At 43.1% G+C, this 25,508-nt stretch overlaps 1 protein-coding gene across 2 annotated transcripts; it reads left to right on the forward strand.

Moving 5' to 3' along the window:
• The first annotated feature begins 967 nt into the window (after positions 1 to 967).
• Positions 968 to 23,618, forward strand: LOC106568930 (segment polarity protein dishevelled homolog DVL-3). Of its 2 annotated transcripts, none has more exons than XM_014139767.3 (15): positions 968 to 1,554; positions 14,569 to 14,638; positions 15,689 to 15,825; positions 16,125 to 16,237; positions 16,525 to 16,657; positions 16,792 to 16,882; positions 17,545 to 17,614; positions 17,759 to 17,898; positions 18,372 to 18,448; positions 18,657 to 18,724; positions 18,858 to 19,007; positions 19,369 to 19,500; positions 19,720 to 19,887; positions 20,032 to 20,253; positions 21,789 to 23,618. In XM_014139767.3, exons 1-15 carry the CDS (start codon positions 1,394 to 1,396, stop codon positions 22,166 to 22,168), a joined length of 2,112 nt encoding a protein of 703 aa, XP_013995242.1. In that variant the 5' UTR covers positions 968 to 1,393; the 3' UTR covers positions 22,169 to 23,618. The 2 variants fall into 2 exon arrangements, with proteins under 2 accessions (XP_013995242.1, XP_013995243.1); XM_014139768.3 differs by having other exon boundaries at positions 969 to 1,554; positions 15,689 to 15,810.
• The last annotated feature ends 1,890 nt before the right edge of the window (positions 23,619 to 25,508 follow it).

Raw genomic sequence — 25,508 nt, forward strand, 5'->3', positions numbered from 1 at the left:
TATATAAGGAATTTGAAATTATTTATACTTTTATTTTTGATACTTAAGTATATTTTAGCGATTACATTTACTTTTGATACTTAAGTATATTTAAAACCAAATACTTTTAGACTTTTACTCAAGTACTATTTTACTGGGTGACTTTCACTTTTACTTGAGTCATTTTCTATTAAGGTATCTTTACTTTTACTCAAGTATGACATTTGGGTACTTTTTCCACCACTTTATAGTTGAAAGTGGTAGCTAGTACAATGAAACAAATGTTTTTTTGTTCACTACCATGGCAGGAAAATGCCATGTTAGTACAATGAAAAAACTACCATGGTACTATCATGTTTTTTAGTCACTACAATGGCAGGAAAATACCATGGTATTTGCACCAGTACCATGGTATTTTCCTGCCATGGTAGTTGACCCAAAAAACATTTTACTACCATGGTACATTTTTGTAAGGGTGACGTTACCCTATAGAGTGCTGCTGAGGCTACTGTAGACATTCAAAACAGTGTGCTTTAATCAATTATTTGGTGACGTGAATATATTTATCACAATTTTTTTTTAAATGAAATTCACAGAGGAGGATGGTTCTCCCCTTCCTCCTCTGAGAAGCCTCCACTGGAATATCAACATAATGTAAAAACGGTGCATTTCTACATTTTGTAGAAAAATATTACTAAGAGATTAACGGTGGGGAGCAAGAAAATACCTTCCTTTGGGCTAGAAACTCCTTGCATATTTTGAAAATCCCTTTTTTTTTTAACTTTTTTTTAAAACTTTTAATCCTACCCTGTGAGGTCACAGAGAAGCACATTAGGACCTTATATTATTAACCACAGATCATAGAAACGCGCTGTTTTCACATATGTAGACTGGTTTAGTGCTGGAGATTATGAATAGAAGGTTCAAAAGTGGCGCAATTTCCCTTTAAACCAAGTCGATTATTTTTCTTCCCTCCTCTCCGATAGAGGGAGAACTTTTGGGTTTGGGTTGGTGTTTGTTTTTGTAGACTGCATTCTGAACTCGGGAGGAAGGATTCTTCGTGTGTATTCAACAAAATAACTGCTAGCTAGCTCGAAAAACGACTGCGTAAATTCACATTTAGCCAAGATTTGAAAGTAGTTACACGCATTTGGCTCCTTTTCAAATTGGTAAAATAACATCAGGGTACATAGCTAATCAGTCGTCGTCTGGCTGGACCTTTGTGGAGCAAGGTGCTTCTGAATAGCTAGCTAGCTAACGTTAGCTAATAGGATTCAAAAGAACAACTAGAAGCTAGGTTGCTGGCTAGCCAGAAAGCCGGGGGAATCAGCACCACGGGGAGCCGGGGCCCGAGAGGGAGCCATCCAGGCCCGCGGCTTGATGTACCCTGCCTGCCTCGCCCCAGCAACCCACAATGGGGGAGACCAAAGTCATATATCACCTCGACGACCAGGAAACACCCTACCTGGTCAAATTGGCAGTGCCCGCGGACAGGGTCACACTTGCGGACTTCAAAAATGTTCTTAAGAAACCCAACTACAAGTTCTTCTTCAAATCTATGGATGACGATTTTGGGTGAGCATTATTATCAAGCAGCGTATTATGGTAGATAACTACTGTATGTAGCGAGCTATACTTTCAGTCTAAACCACAGATGAAATAATCATAATCTTTTTCAAAACTGTTACTAAAGCCAACTAGCCAACGTCTCAAAGTTCATCATCATGAATGATGATCATGGCTTGAGTTTTATTCCTTTGTTTAGCATTATTCGTCTCTCTGCTCTATTTCTTTTGGTTGTGACTAACGTAAGTTAGCTACAACAGCCACAAAGTTAGGTCTGGCAGAATTAACGTTAATACATAATCGTGTAACCGACAATTATGGGTAATAGCCATGACCAAAGTAATGTAGTCGTTTAAATACATTTATTTTAGTAGGGGGGTGGATTTAACGTACTTTTCAAGTAAATATAATTTACCCAATAGCAGTTACTTATTTTACTGTACATCATTTTAGGAGTAGAACTGCAGGCAAGGAGAAACTATAGTAATTTCCAAAAGTTCCCAGCGGTCAAAACCATGAATTTTCGAGCTGTCGTTAAAGCTGTGTTGTATTTTTAAAAGATGCATTACAACAAGCTCAAAACATTTTGGAATAAAAATGATACATTTGACAATAACCGTGACCATTTGCATTACAATTAATGTTACCCAAAATGCCATAATCGTTACAGCCATACACAGTCAAAATTCCCAATAATCGTGAAACAAAGGAGATGATGATCTCCTCTCTGCCCAGAAAACTACAATTCAAGCTACCATTCACCAACTCTGCGAGCATTATGTCAAAATACATTCTTTACTCAACAAATACGCCAGCAACTATCATCATTTACTGCCGTTAAGGCCTGTATGTACTTCCAAAAAAAGTATAAATAAACACTTACTAGCAACCGAAACATTGAATTGTTTTTTTGTTGTTGCAAGAGGTGCATATTTTCAATCTACTGGTGATGTGTGCAACTTAATCACCTGCACATAGTTCTTACATAGTTGGTTAGTAATAAAACGTCACAATGAGTACGTTTACATGCACAGTAATAATTCAATATTAAACTGATTATGGCAGTAGGCAGATTATGCAATAGTCATGCAAACATCTTCCTCTGCTTATTTTAAAACCCATTGCAGTCTAAGGCCTGTCTACGGGAAGAGTGGTTCTACTAAGCTATATGGAATTGTTTTAAGGTCATACCAAGGATCATTTAGCTATTTGATTTAGAATTTTAACACCCCTTGAAGTATAATAAAAAAGATACATATTTATTTGATAACCTTTATTTGGCCTTACTGCGATTAGCACATACAAATGCATTGAATAACAGATTTGCTACATGGAACAGATAGTCCCCCCCCCCAAAAAAGAAAATCGAAAGGAAGTTTGTTTTTAAGTGTCTGTCCTATATCTGAGAGATAAAAGAAAGATCAGGAAACATTGAATTTATTTTTTATTTTTAACATGTATTTAACCCCATACTTTTGGCACTAAACAGTCTCCATATATATTTCCATTCATTTTTTTCAACTAATACCAGGGGACCTTCAGATGAGTCTTGTGAGGCCCATGGGTGTCCTAGAACAAAACTCCACAGAGGGTGTGTTCCATTAGTGTGTAGCCCAAACTTTTCGGATGCTACAGACAGAAGTTGGCAGATTGGCTGCACCGACTTCAAACGAGTCCCAAGACTCGTGTGGGGGTCTTAGAGCAAAACGGACAACACCATGGTGTTTGTGAGAGTCACATTTTTCCATAGAGGCGTAGGCCAAACCATTTGGACGCTACAGATTGTGTTGGAAGACTGATTTTCGGGATGTCTTATGGTCTGACCAACACCGCTCTAACTGAATTGAGACACTTCCAATACAAAAAACTATCTCTAGCTTAAACGGACAGATGTTGTTATTATTATGCTAATTATATTTGCACGGGGGCGTGGACATCAACTCTATGGGGCTAATCGGTGTAAGTTCAAAATCTAAGTAAGCATACGTCGATTAAAACACCTGGTTTTCTGATCAATCTTTCAAATTACGAAAACATGTAAATGCCTTAATCGGCGTTCCAGCTGTGTATTTGATCTGTGCATGTGCTAGCACCAGCCGAGCGAGCCTCCCTCTTTAGCGCGAGTGAAGTAAGTTCGAAACACCTGAATCTGTGTGTCTTAAAGTAGTTTTCAGATGCAAACTATATTTCTGACCTCTGAATCAAATATGCTTCCCAAAAATAACATGGTTGCTGTGGTAAAACATTTTATTATGATTGGCGATTTTCTGCATTTATCAGAGTGCCATCCGGTAGCCTGATTTCAGATGTGTCCGTGTAAAAAGGATTATTATGGAAATCGTTCTTTTTGCAAAGCATGTACATGTTTTAATGAAACTATTATATCAATCTAACTATCCACAATATTAACGCTTGCGTCCCACCCTAGTCAACAGCCAGTGGAATCGCGTCGCGCGAAATACAAATACCTCATAAATGCTATAACTTCAATTTCTCAAACATATGACTATTTTATACCATTTTATAGATACACCTCTCCTGAATCGAACCACGTTGTCCGATTTCAAAAAGGCTTTACAGCAAAAGCAAAACATTAGATTATGTTAGGAGAGTACCCAGCCCAAAATAATCACACTGCCATTTTCAAAGCAACTAGCATGCATCACAAATACCCAAAACACAGCTAAATGCAGCACTAACCTTTGACAATCTTCATCAGATGACACTCCTAGGACATCATGTTACATAATACATGCATTTGTTTGTTCGATAAAGTTCATATTTATATATAAAAACAGCATTTTACATCGGCGCGTGACGTTCAGAAAATATTTTCCCTCAAATGCTTCCGGTGAATCAGCGCTACAATTTACAAAATTAATATTCGAAAACATTGTTAAAATGTTATATTGTCATTCAAAGAATTATAGATTAACATCTCGTGAATGCAACCGCATTGCCAGATTTAAAAATAACTTTACTGGGAAATCACACTTTGCAATAAACGAGGTGCTATGCTCAGAAAAATAGGCTAGGCGATACAGGTTAGCGCCATCTTGGAACCATCTAAAATCAAATATACTATTGTAAATATTCCCTTACCTTTGATTATCTTCATCAGAAGGCACTTCCAGGAATCCCAGGTCCACAACAAATGTAGTTTTGTTCAAAAAAGTTAATAATTTATGTCCCAATAGCTCCTTCTTGTTAGCGCGTTCCGAAGGCTACTCATAATGTATGAGGCGCACGGGACTTGTCGTCACGAATGTGCAAAAAATATATATTTACGTTCGTTCAAACATTGTATAACATAAATCTTTAGGGCCTTTTTCAATCAGAGCTTAAATAATATTCAAGGCGGACGATTGCATTGTCTTACTAAACGTTTCGGAACGAAAGGGTACCCACGGGCGCCCGCGTCATAGTAGTAATGGCCCTCACTCTATGACCAACTTTCCAGGCCTCTCGTTCGGTCAGTTTTTACCGGAGAAGACTCAAACCACTTTGTAAAGACTGTTGACATCTAGTGGAAGCCTTAGGAAGTGCTAAATGAATCCTAACTGACGGTGTGTTTCATAGGCAAAGTGTTGAAGGTGATTCCACAAATCAGATTTCCACTTCCTGCATGGAATCTTCTCAGGTTTTGGCCTGCCAAATTAGTTCTGTTATACTCACAGACACCATTCAAACAGTTTTAGAAATTTTAGGGTGTTTTCTATCCAAATCTACTAATTATATGCATATTCTAGTTACTGGGCAGGAGTAGTAACCAGATTAAATCGGGTACGTTTTTTTATCCGGCTGTGCAAATACTGCCCCCTAGCCCCAACAGGTTGTAACCGTACTCTACGGTGCAGAGCGTTACATTTTAAATGTGAATGATTCTCATTGCGATACGGCTCTAGAAATCTAAATTATTTTGCAAATGCAAAATACACTGTCGTAACCCTATAAAGGTGTGTATCAATTTCATGTTTTTTGATAATTATTTCTCGCTGATATGAAAGATAAGGTCCGTATGCTTCCAAAACCTTACCGCAAGCGATGCGTGTTAATGTTCAGACCGAGCGTCGGGGCTCATAACAGAACTTCCCGTAATAAAGACCCCATCGTCCAATGACTCTGATGTGTAATGGAACTGAGTCATGATCAAAGGGTAGTCAGAACTAGCTCCACAACTTTTCAGATTATTCAACATTTAGCTTTATCAGAGTTACACAGCAAGTAACTGCATGCTTTTCATGATCAGTAAATATAAATTGATCATGTAATTTCATATAATTGAGTGTAACGTTAGCCCATCCATTTGGAATGTAGCTAGTTAGCTAAGCAAACAATGTGTCATTTAGCTTGCTTCATCAGAGATTAGGCTTTTTGGAAAGAGCTTGACATTGTCAAGTAAAGTTGTCAGTCGGACTTCTGCCATCGCCACTACAGTGCCTTTATAAATGTGTTCATCTCCCTTGGCGTTTTTCCTATTTGTTGCATTACAACCTGTAATTTAAATTTCATTTTTATTTAGATTTCATGTAATGGACATACACAAAATAGTCCAAATTGGTGAAGTGAAATGAAAAAAAGAACTTGTTTAAAAAAATTCTACAAAATAAAAAACGGAAAAGGGGTGCGTGCATATGTATTCACCCCCTTTGCTATGAAGCCCCTAAATAAGATCTGGTGCAACCAATTACCTTCAGAAGTCACATAATTAGATTGCACACAGGTGGACTTCATTTAGGTTTCACATGATCTCAGTATATATACACCTGTTCTGAAAGGCCCCAGAGTCTGCAACAAGGGGCACCATGAAGACCAAGGAGCTCTCCAAACAGGTCAGGGACAAAGTTGTGGAGAAGTACAGATCAGGGTTGGGTTATAAAATATCAGAAACTTTTAACATCCCACGGAGCACCATTAAATACGTTATTAAAAAATTGAAAGAATATGGCACCACAACAAACCTGCCAAGAGAGGGCTGAACACCAAAATTCACAGACCAGGCAAGGAGGGCATTAATCAGAGAGGCAACAAATAGACCAAAGATAACCCTGAAGGAGCTTCAAGGCTCCACAGTGGAGATTGGAGTATCTGTCCATAGGATCACTTTAAGCCATACACTCCACACTGGGCTTTACGGAAGAGTGGCCAGAAAAAAAGCCATTGCTTAAAGAAAAAAAAATAAGCAAACATGTTTGGTGTTCACCAAAGGGCATGTGAGAGACTAAAATTGAGCTTTTTGGCCATCAAGGAAAACGCTATGTCTGGCGCAAACCCAACACCTCTCATCACCCTGAGAACACCATCCCATGAAGCATGGTGGTGGCAGCATCATGCTGTGGGGATGTTTTTCATTGGCAGGGACTGGGAAACTGGTCAGAATTGAAGGAATGATGGATGGCGTTAAATACAGGGAAATTCTTGAGGGACACCTGTTTCAATCTTCCAGAGATTTGAGACTGGACAGAGATTCACCTTCCAGCAGGACAATGACCCTAAGCATACTGCTAAAGCAATACTCGAGTGGTTTAACGGGATACATTTCAATGTCTTGGAATGGCCTAGTCAAAGGCCAGACCTCAATCCAATTGAGGATCTGTGGTATGACTTAAAGATTGCTGTACACCAGCGGAACCCATCCAACTTGAAGGACCTGGAGCAGTTTTGCCTTGAAGAATGGGCAAAAATCCCAGTGGCTAGATGTGCCAAGCTTATAGAGACACCCCAAGAGACTTGCAGCTGTAATTGCGGCAAAATGTGGCTCTACAAAGTATTGACTTTGGGGGCGTGAATAGTTATGCATGCTCAAGTTTTCTGTTTTTTTTGTCTTCTTTTTTTCTTGTGAAACAAGAAATATTTAGCATCTTCAAAGTGGTAGGCATGTTGTGTAAATCCAATTATACCCCCCCCCCCCCCCCCCAAAATCAATTTTAATTCCAGGTTGTAAGGCAACAAAATAGGGAAAATGCCAAGCCACTGTATATACTTAGTGTACAAAACATTAGGAACATTCTGCTAATAGACTTGGGTGGTATACCGTATATACCCTATACCGGGGTATTTGTAAATAGCCACGGGATGTTTTTTTTTCAATACCATTGAAACAATTTCTTTGAAGTTTTTTAATAAATTAATATTTGTTGATACTTTTGAAGTAAATACCTGTAGTCACCTTGTGTCAACTGCAACGCTGCTGGGTTTTACATGCTCAACAGTTTCCTGTGTGTATCAAGAATGGTCCGTAACCCAAAGGATAACCAGCCAACTTGACACAGCTGTGGGAAGCATTGGAGTCAACATGTGCCAGCATCCATGTGGAACTGTTTCGACACTTTGTAGAGTCCATGCCCAGACGAATTGAGACTGTTCTGAGGGCAGAGGGGGGGTGTGGCCAATGGCTCTGTCTCCGACTGAAATTTTAGAGGCCGACCTCTTGGCCGCAGAGGCAAAATGTTGCTGTTATTACTCTCTAGAGGCGATTGACGCACTGGTGCCTAAATACCTATCAAAATCCGGCAGTTTATGCTAGAGGTACCGTATCTGTTTTTTGCATTGGATCCGTCTAAATCCACCATGAAAAAGTATTTTCCCCTTTCTGATTTCTTTTTGTTTTTGCATGTTTTTGATACTGAATGTTATCAGATCTTTAACCAAAACCTAATATTATATAAAGGGAACATGAGTTTACTAATAACAAACAAAAAAGTACTTATTTTATTTATTTAATTAACAAAGTTATGCAACACCCAATTCCTCTTTGTGAAAAAGTAATTTCCCCCTTACACTCAATAACTGGTTGTGCCACCTTTAGCTGTAATGACTCCAACCAAATGCTGTTGTTGATCGGTCTCTCACATCGCTGTGGGGTGATTTTGGCCCACTCTTGCATGCAGAACTGCTTTAACTCAACGACATTTGTGGGTTTTCAAGCACGAACTGCTCATTTCAAGTCCTGCCACAATATCTCAATTGGGATTAGATCTGAACTTTGACAAGGCCATTCCAAAACGTCAAGTTCATTGCTTTTTAACCATTTTCATGTAGACTTGATTGTGTGTTTTGGATCATTGTCTTACTGCATGACCCAGCTGCGTTTCAGCTCACGGATGGATGGCCTGACATTGTCCTGTATAACTCTCTGATGGAGAACAGAATTATTGGTTCCTTCTGTTAAGGCAAGTAGTCAGGAAAGCATCCCCAAACCATCACACTACCACCACCACCATGCTTGACCGTTGGTATGAGGTTTTTATTGTGGAATGCAGTGTTTGGTTTGATGGGTGATTAGTTGTTCGATGGGGTTGAGGTCATGGCTCTGTGCAGGCCAGTCAAGTTCTTCCACACCGATCTCAACAAACCAGTTCTGTATGGACCTCGCTTTGTGCACAGGGGCATTGTCATGCTGAACTAGGAAAGGGCTTTCCCCAAGCTGTTGCCACAAATTTGGAAGCACAGAATCGTCTGGAAAGTCATTGTATGCTGTAGCGTGGAGATTTCCCTTCACTTGAACTAAGGGGCCTAACCCGAACCATGAAAAAACAGCCTCGGACTATTATTCCTTCTCCACCAAACATTACAGTTGGCAATATGCATTCGGGCAGGTAGCGTTCTCCTGGCATCTGCCAAATCCAGATTCGTCCGTCGTACTGCCAGATGGTGAAGCTTGATTCATCACTCCAGAGAACGAGTTTCCGCTGCTCCAGAGTCCAATGGTGGCGAGCTTTACGCCACTCCAGCTCCACTCCGACGAACAGTTATTGTGCTGACGTGGCTTCCAGGCAGTTTGACATACTATTAGATTAGTTTAGCATATTTCTTTGGAGTGGTTGCAACGATTTAGAAGCAGCGTGAATATAGGGGAAACACTTTAGAAACATTTGTGAAAGTTAGAAAAGTATATTTTCAACCACAACTCCTGCAGCCTTGTTAGCATGCTCAAGCGTACCTGCTCGAGTTGAGGACTCACAGGACGGTGTATTATATTCGATTATGCTGTGGCTTTTTCTCAAATGAGTCCATCTCCCATTCATCACAGAAAATGTCTTCACTTAGATTTTTGAGTGAACTATCACTTTAACATCAGGAATGTGCTTTGGATAAAGTTTTTGGGTGTTTTAAAATACGGTAGGCTCTATATCAGAGCCATGTCAGAAATAGGTTACCTCAGTGTGGACCACTTTAGTTAAGTGAAACACTTCAATGGTCTGTTTTGGAGAATGGCTTAAGGCATCCGCATGCTTCCCAGCTGAAACATTTAGTGATATTTTTGTTTGTTTTGGTGTTCGGCAAGGCATTTTTTTTTTTTTTGTGCTCACATTTTTTATCGAGGCAAGCCCGATGTTGGTCGAAGTAGTAGCTCCGGTGATTGGTCAACAGTAGGGATTATTCAATGTTGTCATTCAATGAGACAAATCGCATATGCACATTTTTGTTTCACTTGAGAAATACTGCTCCACATATCTTAATGTAAAATTGTGCGACTAAGATTTCTTGAGTCATCTTCGATTAATTCTGACTCTCTTGAGGAAGTGTTTCAAAACTGACAAATAGTACTATTGCCATTTTTTTGTTTTTCAGGCAAAGCCCTTTTTAAGGGAGTATGCGAGCACACTGATTTGTTTTGCCTGTCTGAGTATGGTTAGGCGCCAGCCTAACTGAAGCTTGCTGACGCCTTTATGCCTAGCTGTCTAGCAAGACAGTGGAGAAATACAAAGTATTTTGCCAGATTGAGCTCCTGGTAGAATTCCAACTCCTCTGAGGGTCAGGATTGAGGGGTTCATATACAGTACCAGTGAATAGTTTGGACACCTACCCATTCCATTTTTTGTAGTTTTATTTTTTTACTATTTTCTACATTTTAGAATAATAGTGAAGACATCAAAACTATGAAATGACAATGGAATCGTGTAGTAACAAAAAGTGTTTAAACAAATCAAAATATATTTTGGATTCTTCAAAGTTGCCATCCTTTCCCTTGATGACAGCTTTGCACACTCATGGCATTTTCTCAACCAGCTTCATGAGGAATGCTTTTCCAACAGTCTTGAAGGAGTTCCCACATATGCTGAGTGCTTGTGGGCTGCTTTCCCTTCACTCTGTGGTCCAACTCATCCCAAACCATCTCAATTGGGTTGAGGTCGGGTGATTGTGGAGGCCAGGTGATCATCACTTTCCTTCTTGGTCAAATAGACCTTACACGGCCTGGAGGTGTGTTTTGGGTCATTGTCCTGTTGAAAAACAAATGATAGTCCCACTAAGCACAAAACAGATGGGATGGCGTATCGCTGCAGAATGCTGTGGTAGCCATGCTGGTTAAGTGTGCCTTGAATTCTAAATAAATCACATACAATGTTACCAGCAAAGCACCATCACACCACCTCCACGCTTCATGGTGGGAACCACACATGCAGATATCATCCGTTCACCTACTCTGCGTCTCACAAAGACACTGCGGTTGTAACCAAAAATCGCAAATTTAGACATCAGACCAAAGGACAGATTTCTACCGGTCTAATGTCCATTGCTCGTTTTTCTTGGCCCAAGCAAGCGTCTTATTATTGGTGTCCTTTAGTAGTGGTTTCTCTTGAGCAATTTGACCGTGAAGGTCTGATTCACGCAGTCTCCTCTGAACAGTTGATGTTGAGATTTGTCTGTTACTTGAACTCTGAAGCATTTATTTGGCCTGCAATCTGAGGTGGAGTTAACTCTAATGAACTTATCCTCTGCAGCAGAGAACTCTGGGTCTTCTTTTCCAGTGTCGGTTCTCATGAGAGCCAGTTTCATCATAGCGCTTTATGGTTTTTGCGACTGCACTTGAATAAACTTTCAAAGTTCTTGAAATGTTCCATATTGACTGACCTTCATGTCTTAAAGTAATGATGGACTGTCATTTCTCTTTGCTTATTTGAGCTGTTCTTTCCATAATATGGACTTGGTCTTTTACCAAACAGGGCGATCTTCTGTATAACCCCCACCTAGTCACAACGTTGGCTCAAACGCATTAACCTTTCTGGCGCAGGCGTTCCGCTAGCTTACCCACCTCAACAACATCCGGTGAAATTGCAGAGCACCAAACTCAAAATACAGAAATGGTCACAATAAACATGAATAAAAATACAAGTGTAATACATTGGCTTAAAGATTAACTTCTTGTTAATCCAGGCACTTTGTCAGTTATCAAAAATGCTTTACGGCGAAAGCATACAATGCGATTTATCTGAGGATAGCGCCCCGCTTACAAAAGCATACAAACATTATCCAACCTAGTGGAGGAGTCACAAAAGTCAGAAATAGCGATAAAATGAATCACTTACCTTTGAAGATCATCTGGTTGCATCTGGTTAAAGTCCCTCTTTATATCCCAAAAACTCAGTTTTGTTGGCACGTTTTTGTTCAGTAATCCACTGGCTCAAAGGCGGTCAAAACATGCAGACGAATATATACTAATAGTAATGGTAAAGTTCATTGTAACATGTCAACGAGGTTTATAATTAATCCTTAGGTTGTCAATTGTCTAAATAATCAATAATATTTCAACCGGACAATGGCGTATTCAATAGAAAGGAAAAACAATGAAGGGTGCGCACTCGGTCACGCGCTCAAATCAGCACTGCATGATTCTACAGTCCACTGACAGAAAGGTCTCATTCTTCTTAATTTTTCTGAAAACAAGCCTGAAACAATGTCTAAAGACTGTTGACATCTAGTGGAAGCCATAGGAACTGCAATCTTGGTCCTAACCCATTAGATACTCTATAGGCATTCAATTGAAAACCACCCACATCAAAAAAAATCCCACTTGCTGGATGGATTTTCCTTAGGTTTTCGCCTGCCATATCAGTTCTGTTATACTCACAGACATTATTTTAACAGTTTTGGAAACTTTAGAGTGTTTTCTATCCAAATCTATGCATATCCTAGCTTCTGGGCCTGAGTAACAGGCAGTTTACTTTGGGCACACTTCTCATCCAGATGTTGAAATACTGCCCCCAAGCCATAAGAAGTAAAGAAATTCCACAAATTAACTTTTAACAAGGCACACCTGTTAATTGAAATGCATTCCAGGTGACTACCTCATGAAGCTGGTTGAGAGAATGCGAAGAGTGTGCAAAGCTGTCATCATGGCAAAGGGTAGCTACTTTGAAGAATCTCAAATATAAAATATTTTGGTTTGTTTTTAAACTTTTTTGGGGTTACTACATGATTCCATTGTGTGTCATTTCATTGTTTTGATGTCTTGACTATTACTCTACAATAGAGTAAAAATAAAGAAAAACCCTTGAATGAGTAGGTGTCCAAACTTTTGACTGGTACTGTATTTGATTTCAAACCGGTCTGCAAATTGCATTGAAGAACTCTATTGACATCGTGTTAGATTGGAATTTGAGACTGCATGTTTGTTTGTTGTGTTTAACCTCCACACACACATACATATTGAACAAAAATGTATATGCAATAATTTCAAAGATTTTACTGAGTTTCAGTTCCAATAAGGTAATTGGTCAATTGAAATAAATAAATTAGGCCTTAATCTATGGATTTCACGTGACTGGGAATACAGATATGCATCTGTTGGTCACAGATGCCTTTTTAATAAAGGTAGGGGCGTGGATCAGAACCAGAAAGCCAGTCCCTACCTGTGACCACCATTTTTCTCATGCAGCATGATATATCTCCTTAGCATAGAGTTGTTGATTGTGGAATGTAGTCCCACTCCTCTTCAATGGCTGTGCGAACTTGCTTGATATTGGTGGAAACTGTAACACGCTGTCGTGCACGTCGATCCATAGAATCCCAAATATGCCCAATGGGTGACATGTCTGGTAAGTATGAAGGCCATGGAAGAACTGGGACATTTTCAGCTTCTGGGAATTGTGTACAGATCCTTGTGACATGGCGTCTTGCATTATTATGCTGAAACATGAGGTGATGGTGGTGGATGAATGGCACGACAATGGGCCTCAGGATCTCGTCACGGTATCTCTGCTTTCATATTGCCGTCAATAAAATGCAATTGTGCTCGTAGCTTATGCCTGCCCATAACACAACCCCACCAGCACCATGGGGCACTCTGTTCACAACGTTGACATCAGCAAACCGCTCGCCCACACAACGCTGTACGCTGTCTGCCATTTACCCAGTACAATTGAAACCGGGATTTATCCGTGAAGCGCACTTCTCCAGAGTGCCATTGGCCATCGAATATGAACATTTGCTCACTGAAGTCAGGTCAATTCTTTGGTTGTGCAAACCCATAGTATCATCAGGGTGGCTGATTTCAGACCATCCCGCAGGTGAAGAAACCGGATGTCGAGGTCCTGGGTTGGCATGGTTACATGTGGTCTGCGGTCGTGAGGCCGGTTGGACATACATCCAAATTCTCAAATGACTTTGGAGGTGGCTTATGGTAGAGAAATGAACATTCAATTCTCTGGCAACAGCTCTGGTCGATATTCCTGCGGTCTTCATGCCAATTGCACGCTCCATCAAAACTTGAGACATCTCTGGCATTGCACGTTTTAGAATTGCTTTTTATTGTCCCCAGCACAAGCTCCACCTGTGTAATGATCATGCTGTTTAATCAGCTTCTTGATAGTCCATCCACCTGACAGGTGTGGCATATCTTGGCAAAGGAGAAATGTTCACTAACAGGGATGTAAACAAATTTGTGCACAGTTTTGAGAGAAATAAGCTTTTTGTGCGTATGGAACATTTCTGGGATCTTTTATTTCAGCTTCATGAAACATTGGTCCAACACTTTGACGTTGTTTTATATTTTTGTTCAGTGTGGTAACTTTTAACTAGCTAGCACAGTGATGTAACAAATGAGAGTGCAGAAGCTGGAAGCGTTAGGCCAATATGTTTTTACCATCAGACTAATTATTAGAATGTCTTTGTGGTATTGGTCCAAAGCAGGGATTTTAGACGGTTTTCCTATTGTTGGGAGTGTTTCTATGTGTTTGTGCATTCCTTACCAGCATTTGTGTACACATGGTGAGTCAATGTTGTTCTCTCTTTCCCTTGCAGGGTAGTGAAAGAAGAGATATCTGATGACAATGCCAAACTACCTTGTTTTAATGGCCGTGTGGTATCTTGGGTAAGCGCGCACACACACACACACACACTTCATCTTTGTCTTAAGTGTTTGTCAATGACAACCATCTGTTGGGGCTGCTATTGACCCCAAACAGCACTCCATCCCTAGAGAGAAGCCCCACCCATCTGTTTGATAATATCATTACTACATAATGATGTTAGGAATAACAATGGCGCGCGCACACACACACACACACACACACACACACACCCAGTCTCTCACGCATTCTGTATCTCGTCAATCTTTCTAACTCCCTTCCAAATACACTAGTTATTTATGTCTCTGTAAAACTCCTACATTTCTCATCTCACACACGGACCAATGATCCAATCTCTCCATGACTGAGCCATCTGGTTCTTTGCTCTGCCTCTCTTTTATCCTCGGTTTGTCCGTTTTGAGATCTGATTAAGAGAAACTGAAATCACAGGATCGTAGACATCACTCCAAAATAAAGGGCTTCACTGCGCCTAATGAGGAGATTGAATCACAAGTCACAGAGCGGCGAAATAAAGGAGGGGTTTGTTTAAGAAGGAAATGGTTTGTGTGGGGGGAGGGGGAGGTGGTAGGCCAACACTGTTACTATAACTAGGGAAATCTCTGGGCCCTAGTTATTGGCTTTATTCCGTACAGTGCGTGGTCAAGAAAGGAATGACAGTCGTCTCTGTTCGTGTTTCTGTGCGTTCATCTCAGTTTTAATGTCACGTGCACAAGTGCAGTGAAATGCCTTTCTGGCAAGCTCTAAACCCAACAGTTCAGTAATCGACATCAATGTAGGACTGAAAAGAACATGAGAGAACAAAAATCTGTCTGGATGTGTGATTGGCCTTGCCTCTGTCTCTGCCTATCTGATCAGGCTAAATGTATTAAGTTCTAGTGAAATGTTTGGTATCCAGGGTGTCTCTGTCTGTCACCAAGGTTACAGACCTGGCTTGCTGTAACATGTATTTGTATAATTTTTTTTTAATGTAAATCAAATTTGAATGATTCTTAGATTGAGGGTGTGTGATTCTTAGGGTCTGAAAGTTGGTCTGTCTACCTCTGTGTCCTCAGCTGGTGTCGGGGGACGGTGCTCACTCAGATGGTGGCTCTGTGGTCCAGAGTTTGTCCGAGTTGCCGCCACCCCCCCTGGAGAGGACTGGGGGCATCGGGGAGTCCAGACCCCCCTCTTATCAGTCAGTTCTCTCTAGGTTGTGTGTGTGTGTGTGTTTAGCTGTGTGCGCATTGACTTTGTTTGCATTTCTGTTTGGCTGTGTGTGAGAGATGTTGTGCATGTGAGTAAGTGGGTTTGTCTCCGAGTGTCTTTATTCATCACGACTAAGCCTATAATCTCCATTGTGCTTCTAATGTCTGCTGAATAACCATGACAACGGTGAGCACAACAACATTTTCTCAATGGGAAAATAATGACCTCTGTGTCCCCCCCCCCCCCCCTCCTTTCCTCCCCCTCTCCCCCTCCTTTCCTCCCCCTCTCCATTTCTCACTGCAGCGGAAAGGCCACAGGTGGACGAGACTCGTTGGACAACGAGACGGAGACGGGCTCGATGGTGTCCCAGAGGAGAGCGAGGGAGCGACCGCGCCGGAAACACACGCGCGAGCACGGTCAGAGAGCAGTCGGCGCCCTCCAGTTCCTCTCACTCAGAATTTCTCTCTCTTCCTCAGAATTTCTCAACTATGCTGTCCAGTTCCCCGCGTGACACGGGATCTAGCCTAGTTGTTGGATATGTGTATGAGCCGTACGGCCTTGTTCCACCCAGACTAACAAGGGGCAATGTGGAGCTATTACCATCGCTTTATACCTATCCAAACTACATGAAGTGCCCAGAGGCTGATTAGGAACTGAGCCCCTCCCCTGTGTAACTCTTGTCACCTCCTCTCACCCCCTGCAGGTGGGAGGAATGGCTACTCGCGGGTGGGCCGAGGGGCGGAGCTGGGCCAATACGACAGCTGCTCGTCCTTCATGAGCAGCGAGCTGGAGTCCACCAGCTGTTTCGACTCTGAGGATGACGACGCCACCAGCCGGTGAGAACTTCCTAGATAACCATTACGCAACGTTCCGCCAACCTTCACTTTCTTGCCTCCTGTGTATTTTACTTAATACCTTTTGGTTCTCGCAGGTTGTCCTTACCGTAACCCTATTGAACTTTGTCCCCCAGGTTCAGCAGTTCCACAGAACAGAGCTCCTCTCGCCTGATGAGGCGACACCGCCGGCGCCGCCGGAAACCAAAAACATCCAACATGGAAAGGGTGAGATGGGCAGACACACGCCAGGGTTTCCGTTAGCCAGTTATTGCTGGCTTTTGGCCAAATAAAATGAAAAGCCAATAAATATAATTGTTGCCTGCCAAATTGACCGGGAGAACAAAACAACGGTAGGCAGGCTATCAGTGCGTCACCCACCACTTTACAATGTGTGCATTTTGAAAACATTCTTCATATTTTGAGGCATGTCTTCCCTTGCTTGAAAATCCGACCATGGAAACGTGGAGGCAAATATTTTATAAAGATTTCATAGGCGGCACGTGAGTTCTTAAAGTTTAGGGAAGCATGCAGTTTATCCTACGATTTCTACCGATCTGCGTGCCAGTTATGATTTTCATATGCGCGTTTTCATGGAACAGTTTCATTTCAATAACAACGTTTTCATTTCTTAATCATTGTCACGTGGTTAACGGGATACTTTGGGATTTTGGCAATGAGGCCCTTTATCTACTTCCCCAGAGTCAGATGAACTTGTGGATACCAATTTTGTGGCTCTGTGTCCAGTATGAAGTTAGCGTAATGACTGGAAGTCTATGGGTATCTATTTCTCAAATGGCCAGTAAATTAAAATCTCCCCGGTCACGTTGTCCGGTGCCACACACACACACACTTTCTTACTTCTCTCGCCCCCCTTTCCCTCTTTCTAGTCGTCATCATTCAGCAGCGTCACAGACTCCACCATGTCACTGAACATCATCACTGTCACTCTGAACATGGGTAAGTATTTCTCTGTGGCTGTCTTTCTCTCTCTCCCTCTATTCTGCTGCCTCTATTTCCTGATAACTTGCAATAAAGCTTTACATAGTCCTCCTGACCACTCATTCTTTTTCATTGTCTCTCTCTCTCTCCCCCCCTCTGTAGAGAAGTATAACTTCCTGGGCATCAGCATCGTGGGGCAGAGCAATGAGAGGGGCGATGGGGGCATCTACATCGGCTCCATCATGAAGGGAGGGGCGGTGGCCGCAGACGGCCGCATTGAGCCTGGAGACATGCTACTGCAGGTGCGTGCTCGTATGTTTTGAGGGTTTGGGACTCTTTGTCACAGCCTTGAAACCAGAGTGACTTAAGTGGCTCCCATTGGACATTACAGCAGGGCGATCAAACGGTTCAAATCAGGGTTGTGTTCACGAAGTACCAAATGGAAGAAAATCGACTGAAGCGAAGGAATCTACTTAAACATGTCCAATAAGAAAATGCTTGTATTTGTTTTCAGTTTCAAAGCATTTTGCTATGGTGAACCCTAATGAGTACGACCCACTTTAGCCCGGCTAAACTCGACCCCAACGATTTACGATGGAGTTGAGCGGGCAACTACTGTGGGCGGACTGGAGCGCTGACGTCACATAAAATAACGTTTTTATCAAAAGCGACTGATTTCAGCACCCAGAACAGCCCACAATTACCCAGAACAGCCCACAATTACCCAGAACAATGCCGTAGAGAGACTGAGAGACTGTCTCCGCCCTCCTAACAGGTGAACGACATCAACTTTGAGAACATGAACAACGACGACGCGGTTCGAGTGCTGAGGGACATCGTACACAAGCCAGGGTGAGTCACACACCAACAAACACACTCAAGTTGCCACAAGTCTTAGGACTTATTAAACCTGTATTTTTAGCTTTCACGATCTTTTGGTGTTGTATTCCATCTGTAAAAAGACAGGTGCAAGTTTTGCCACTTTGCCTAAGCTGTATAAACATGGCGTTGTGAGCATTGCCAGCTCTGTGTTAACTGTGTGTGTAAACTCTGTTTACAGCCCCATCACTCTGACTGTGGCTAAGTGCTGGGACCCTAACCCTCGGAGCTGCTTTGCTCTGCCAAGAAGTGAGTATTCACCTGCCGTGCTTCCTCTCACAACACACCCACGAATGTAAGACAATTTTTGTTCGTTTTTTTGTGTGTGTGTTTTGTGAAGTCTGTGTACTACGTCGAACCCCTTGTTTTTCTCCCCCGACAGGTGAGCCGATCCGGCCCATTGACCCTGCTGCCTGGGTGTCCCACACTGCGGCGATGACAGGGGTGTACCCTGCTTATGGCATGAGCCCATCGATGAGCACGGTCACCTCCACCAGCTCCTCCATCGGCAGCTCTGTCCCCGAGACCGAACGTGAGTCCCACACCTGGGTCCTGTCAAAACTGACCCAATTAAACTGTATTTAAAACACTCTCAATCTTGCTTTATTGTGTCATGAAATCTACAGTTGAGGACAGGCTAGTATGCGAAGGAGCACATAATGTAATGTCTGTCACAAGTTCAGCTAATATTTGAAAGTCCCACAAAACTGCCATACACTGGAAGACCTACGTCCTATCAAAACTGCCATACACTGGAAGACCTACGTCCTATCAAAACTGCCATACACTGGAAGACCTACGTCCTATCAAAACTGCCGCACTGTCCCGTTGTAAACCACGATACCTACCTTCGCTAAGCCCAGTAACCCACCTCCCGATTTTGCTCCTCGCAGGCTTCGACGATTTCCACCTGTCCATCCACAGTGACATGTCAACTGTCGCCAAGGCCATGGCTTCCCCGGAGTCGGGCCTGGAGGTGCGAGACAGGATGTGGCTGAAGATCACCATCGCCAACGCCTTCATAGGTACGCTCACTCTCCTTTTCCTCTCGGTCTCTCTACCTCTCTCTCACCGTCCGTCTTCCTGTCCTCTGGTTTTTCACTTTCTCCTTTTTGTCTAGTTGTCTTTCTATATGCCCCCATTTTATGTCTGTCTTTGTCTCTTCTACCTAGTTTGTGGGTTAATTGCCATGGAATGTGTATTTTGTGTCTAGACTCATACGTTTTGTGTTTCTGTATCCAAAGGATCAGATGTGGTGGACTGGCTCTTTCATCACATGGAGGGATTCTCGGACCGACGGGAGGCAAGGAAGTACGCCAGTAACCTGCTCAAGGCCGGCTACATCCGCCACACCGTCAACAAGATCACCTTCTCTGAGCAATGCTACTACACCTTCGGAGACCTCTGTGGCAGTGAGCGTTTTCACTAGATCCTCATTGTATTTCATGGTTTGAAAACGACGCCTAGTCCCTAGCCCTTCTGCGTTTGCAGACAAAACGGCAACATTGATATTCATGATAACTCGATCTCTCTCTCTCTCTCTCTCTCTCTTTCAGACATGACCCACCTCTCTCTGCACGACCATGATGGCTCCAGCGGCGGGGCGTCGGACCAGGACACCCTGCCCCCTCTGCCCCACCCTGGGGCGGCCCCCTGGCCCATGTCCCTGCCCTATCAGTTTTCCATCGCCCACCCCTACAACCCCCAGCCCCAACACGACCTGCCCCAGGGCTTCCCGGGAGTAGGGGCGGGCAGTGCCGGCAGCCAACACAGCGAAGGTGAGGAGAGCTGGGACTCACCAGCGGTATTCAATCATACCCAGACACTAAGAGAGGGGGAACTAGTTTGAATTAACCAACACTTCGGCCACTTTGTGAAAAAATCTATCATAATACTATTGTAACAATATTTTTTTGAACTTGTTGGCCAGTAAATATCAATGAATCTGTTGGCCAAGGCATAAATCATGCATCTCTCCCATGAGCCTACCCCAAAACGGGGTCACTGCTTCTTACATCACTGCACTAGCATGCCTGACAGAGCTCACAGTGTAAAATGATGACATAGAAAAACTTGAAAAAATAAGATTAATGACAGGAGTATTGCAGTAATAGATGATGTAATTTTAATGTGTGTTTTCACTCAACATATACAATAATGCACGCAGCAAAGCCAGAACATACACCCAGTCATTCATAATACACTTGCAGTCGTGTATGAAGGATAAATACTTTAGTATAAATAGTGTATTCGGCTGTTTTAGCCACACCCGTTGCTGACGGGTGTATAAAATCGAGCACACCGCCATGCAATCTCCATAGACAAACATTGGCAGTAGAATGGCCTCACTGAAGAGCTCTGTGACTTTCAATGTGGCACCGTCATAGGATGCCACCTTTCCAACAAGTCAGTTCTTCAAATTTCTGCCCTGCTAGAGCTTCCCCAGTCAACTCTAAGTCCTGTTATTGTGAAGTGAAAACATCTAGGCATAACAATGGCTCAGCCGCGAAGTGGTAGGCCACACAAGCTCACAGAACGGGACTGCCGAGCGCTGAAGGGCGTAGCTCGTAAAAATCATCTGTCCTCAGTTGCAACACTCACTACAGCATTCCAAACTGCCTCTGGAAGCCACGTCAGCACAATAAATGTTCGCCAGGAGCTTCATGAAATGGGTTTCCATGGCCGAGCAGCCACACACAAGCCTAAGATTACCACGCGCCATGCCAAGCTTCGGCTGGAGTGGTGTAAAGCTCGCCGTCATTGGACTCTGGAGCAGTGGAAACGCGTTCTCTGGAGTGATGAATCACGCTTCACCATTTGGCAGTCCGACAGACGAATCTGAGTTTGGCGGATGCTAGGAGAACACTACCTGCCCCAATGCATAGTCCCAACTATAATGTTTGGTAGAGGAGGAATAATGGTTTGGGCTAGGCCTCTTAGTTCCAGTGAAGTGAAATCTTAATGATACAACGACATTCTAGACGATTCTGTGCTTCCAACTTTGTGGCAACAGTTTGGGGAAAGCCTTTCCTGTTTCAGCATGACAATGCCCCTGTGCAAAGCGAGGTCCATACAACATCACCTCACCAATGCTCTTGTGGCTGAATGAAAGCAAGTCTTGCAGCAGTGTTCCACCATCTGGTGGAAAGCCTTGCCAGAAGAGTAAAGGCTGTTATAGCGGGGGGGGGGGCAAATCTATATTAATGCCCTTGATTTTGGAATGAGATGTTTGACGAGCAGGTGTCCACTTACTTTTGGTTATGTAGTGTAGTTGGATACTAACACACTTTCTTTGTTTCGCTCCCGTCTCCAGGGAGCAGCGGCTCCAACTGCAGTAAGACCGAGGGCCGAGGCGGTGCCGGGGGCTCCAACAAGTCGGGTGGGAGTGGCAGCGAATCAGAGATCAGGAGCCATCGGGTCCCCAGCGAGCGCTCTGTGGCCCCTAGTGAGCGCAGCATCCGCAGTTCCTACAGCCATCGAAGCGCACACTCGTCCCACTCACTGGCCTACAGCCCCGGCTTGGTCTACGGCCCCCCAGGCCTGCCTCCTAACCCCCCCCACCTGGCCACAGCTGCTCCAGGAGCCCCACCAGGCCGACAGCTGGCCAACGCTCCCCCAGAGCTCACCGGCTCCCGCCAGTCCCTGCGCATGGCCGTAGGCAACCGCGGCGAGTTCTTTGTCGACGTCATGTGACGCAGGTTATGTCATAGGCGCTCCACATAATGGTGGTTAGGGATTTTTTTGTTTAGTGCTGAGGGGGACAGACAGGAGGAGGAAGTCTCTAGAAAATCACAGTTGGGATCAATGTCATTTCCTTTTGAATTGCCAGAATTGAAATGGAATTGAGCCCAACCCTGCTGGAAATGTCCTCTTGCTCTTGTGCTCCTGAGGGTGTATCTGATTCGCTATACTTTCTTCAGTGAAGAACCCCCCCACCCTCGCAGATGGAATCAAAGCGCCTTTTCTCATTTTCCTCCCTGTGAGACGAGTTGTGCTTGGGTCGTAACAGGGAGGGAGGCCTGGGGAACAGCTGGGGATGACTTGGCGCTTTTCTACGTGGATGTTTTTCATTTGTTCTTTTCTCTAGCTCCACGTCCTGTCCTCCCCAACCTTAGTCCGCCAGAGACTGTTTTTTTTTTGTTGTTTTTTTTACTCCTCGCTCCATACATCCTTTCACCTAAAATTTGAAAATGAACACTAACCTTTGAACCTTACGTGTACTTTTGTTTGTATGACTATGAAAAAGAATGAAAAGTTAAATAATGTAGTGCAAAAGAATTGAGGCCTTTTCTGTTCTTATGTTTTTATCATAGCTGGTTGCCGATACATGTAGTTTCTTTTTCAACCCTTAACATGAGCTTCCAGCTTAGACTGATTTTAAAAGTACATTTTCGTCTTAAGTTTTCTTACCAACTCTTTCACACTACTCCAGTGTTTCCCAAACTCGGTCCTGGGGACCCCAAGGGGTGCACAATTAGCGTTTTGCCCTAGCAGTACACAGCTGATTCAAATAATCAATTTATCATCAAGCTTTGATCATTTGAATCAGCTGTGTAGTGCTACGGCAGAAAGCAAATTGTGCACCCCTTGGGGTCCCCAGGACCGAGTTTGGGAAACACTGCACTACTCTTGAGAAAATGTATTTTTATTTATAAATATAGTTTTATGACTCTAAGTTGGTTGTGTTGTGTTGTGTTTTGTGTGTGCGCACACGCGCAAGAAACCTGGAGTTTTCCCGGTGGGCGTAGGGACATTATTTGCACAAGCAAGGAATTTCAGTCTGAGAAGGAATGTGAAGGCAATATGGCTTGCAGATGTGTGCGTAGGCTTGACCTGACCATGTCTACTATTTTTTTTGTTTGTTCAAGCTTCCTTTGTACTGGGTGACCCGCTGCATCATCAAAAAATTTCCAAATGTAGAGGTCTAGATTTGAGGACACTTTTTTTTTTTATCAGGGGAATATGATATGGGAGCATAACTTGAAGTATTTTGAGATGAACTTGGTAGGTCTGCATCATACATGAATCTGATATGGAATTCCTACATTGTGTAGGGATACAATTGAATGTGCAGGAAACGAAATACTTGTGTTGATATCCTGCTGCAGTAGGGCAAAATAAATGACCAATGTGCTTATCTTCAGGGTGCGGTTTACCCATTCCCAGCTCAGTTTAACGCCCCCCCCCCCCCCCCCCATATCTTTATTTTATTCAACAGAGGCATGCGTACATACAAACTTTTTACATTGCCAGGATTCCTACATAAACTAGCCTTGTTCCTTGTTTCGACCATGACGTTTGTCAGTCGTGACAGTGGTCTAGGAACATATAGAGAAGGAGTTGTCCATAATAATAAATAAACTCCTCCCGAAGTGCGAGGCATTTCATTGTCTGCTTTCTCTGACCTGATGGGAGATCAAAGCAGTGGTGGAGACTTGAGTGGGTGGTCTGGGTTGGAGATTGTTGCGTTTTTATCGCTGTATAGCGCGTTCGTACGGTAGGTGAGGGGGATCCAGTCGAAGTGCAAAACTTGAAAGTACTTGTGGTTTGGTCGAGCGAAATGACACCAGTGCGCTCCGAAGAGGAAAGAACGATATATAGTCTCACATCACTCCCATACCACACAGATTCTATTTTTTTCGTTATAGAGTACTCTTAAATTGTACACTGAACAAAAACAAACGTAACATGCAACCATTTCAAATATTTTACTTAGATTGTATGACGAAAATCAGTTGAATTAAATTCATTAGGCCATAATCTATGGATTTCACATGACTGGGAATATCTGTTGGTCACAGATACCTTAAGAAAAAAAGTAGGGGCGTGTATAAGAACTAGTCAGTATCTGGTGTGACCTCAATTTGCCTCATACAGCACGACACATTTCCACATAGTTGATAAAGTATTGATTGTGGCCTGTGTAAATGTTGTCACAGTGCGAAGTTGCTAGATATTGGTAACTGGAACAGGCTGTCTCAGAGTATTCCAAACATGCTGAATGGGTGACATGTCTGGTGAGTATGCAGGCCATTGAAGAACTGGGACTGCTTCCAGGAATTGTGTACAGAGCCATGCATTATGTTGAGGTGATGGCGGCGGATCAATGGCACGACAATGGGGCTTAGGTTCTCGTCACAGTATCTCTGTGCATTCATATTGTCATTGCTAAAATGCAGTTGTGTTCGTTGTCGTAGCTTAAGTCTGCCCATACCATAACCCCCGCCATTGGGCACTCTGTTCACAACGTTGACGTCAGTAAACCGCTCGCCCACACTACGCCATACGTCTGCCATCTGCCCGGTACAGTTGAAACCAGGATTCATCCATGAAGACCACACTTCTCCAGCGTGCCAGTGGCCATCGAAGGTGAACATTTGCCCACTGAAGTCGGTTACGACGCCGAACCGCAGTCAGGTCAAGACCCTCGTGAGGATGACGAGCATGAAGATGAGTTTTCCTGAGACGGTTTCTGACAGGTTGTGCAAACCCAGTTTCATCAGCTGGTCTCAGACAATCCCGCAGGTGAAGAAGCTAGATGTTGAGGTCATGAGCTGGCGTGGTTACACGTGATCTGTGGTTGAGGCTGGTTAGGCATACTGCCAAATTCTCTGAAACGACATTGGAGGCTGCTTATGGTAGAGTAATAAACATTCATTTTTCTGGCAACAGCTCTAGTTGACATTCCTGCAGTCAGCATGCCAATTGCATGCACCCTCAAAACTTGGGATATTTTGTTGTTACAAACGCACATTCTAGTAGCCTTTTTGTGTCCCCAGCACAAGGTGCACCTGTGTAATGATCATGCTGTTTCATCAGCTTCTTAATGTGCCACACCTGTCAAGTGGAACGATTATCGTGGCAAATGAGACATGCTCACTAACTGGGAAGTAAGCAAATTTGAGCAAAATACGTTTTTTGGGCATATGGAACATTTCTGGGATCTTTTATTTCAGTTTAGTTAACATGGGATGCCAAGTTACACACCAAAATATTTAGCGTCACATTACGGTCATTCGTCCCTTTCACACCA

This window comes from Salmo salar, chromosome 14 (assembly GCF_965601325.2).
Source record: "Salmo salar chromosome 14, fSalSal1, whole genome shotgun sequence".
In the NCBI taxonomy this organism is placed as follows: Eukaryota; Metazoa; Chordata; class Actinopteri; order Salmoniformes; family Salmonidae; genus Salmo; species Salmo salar.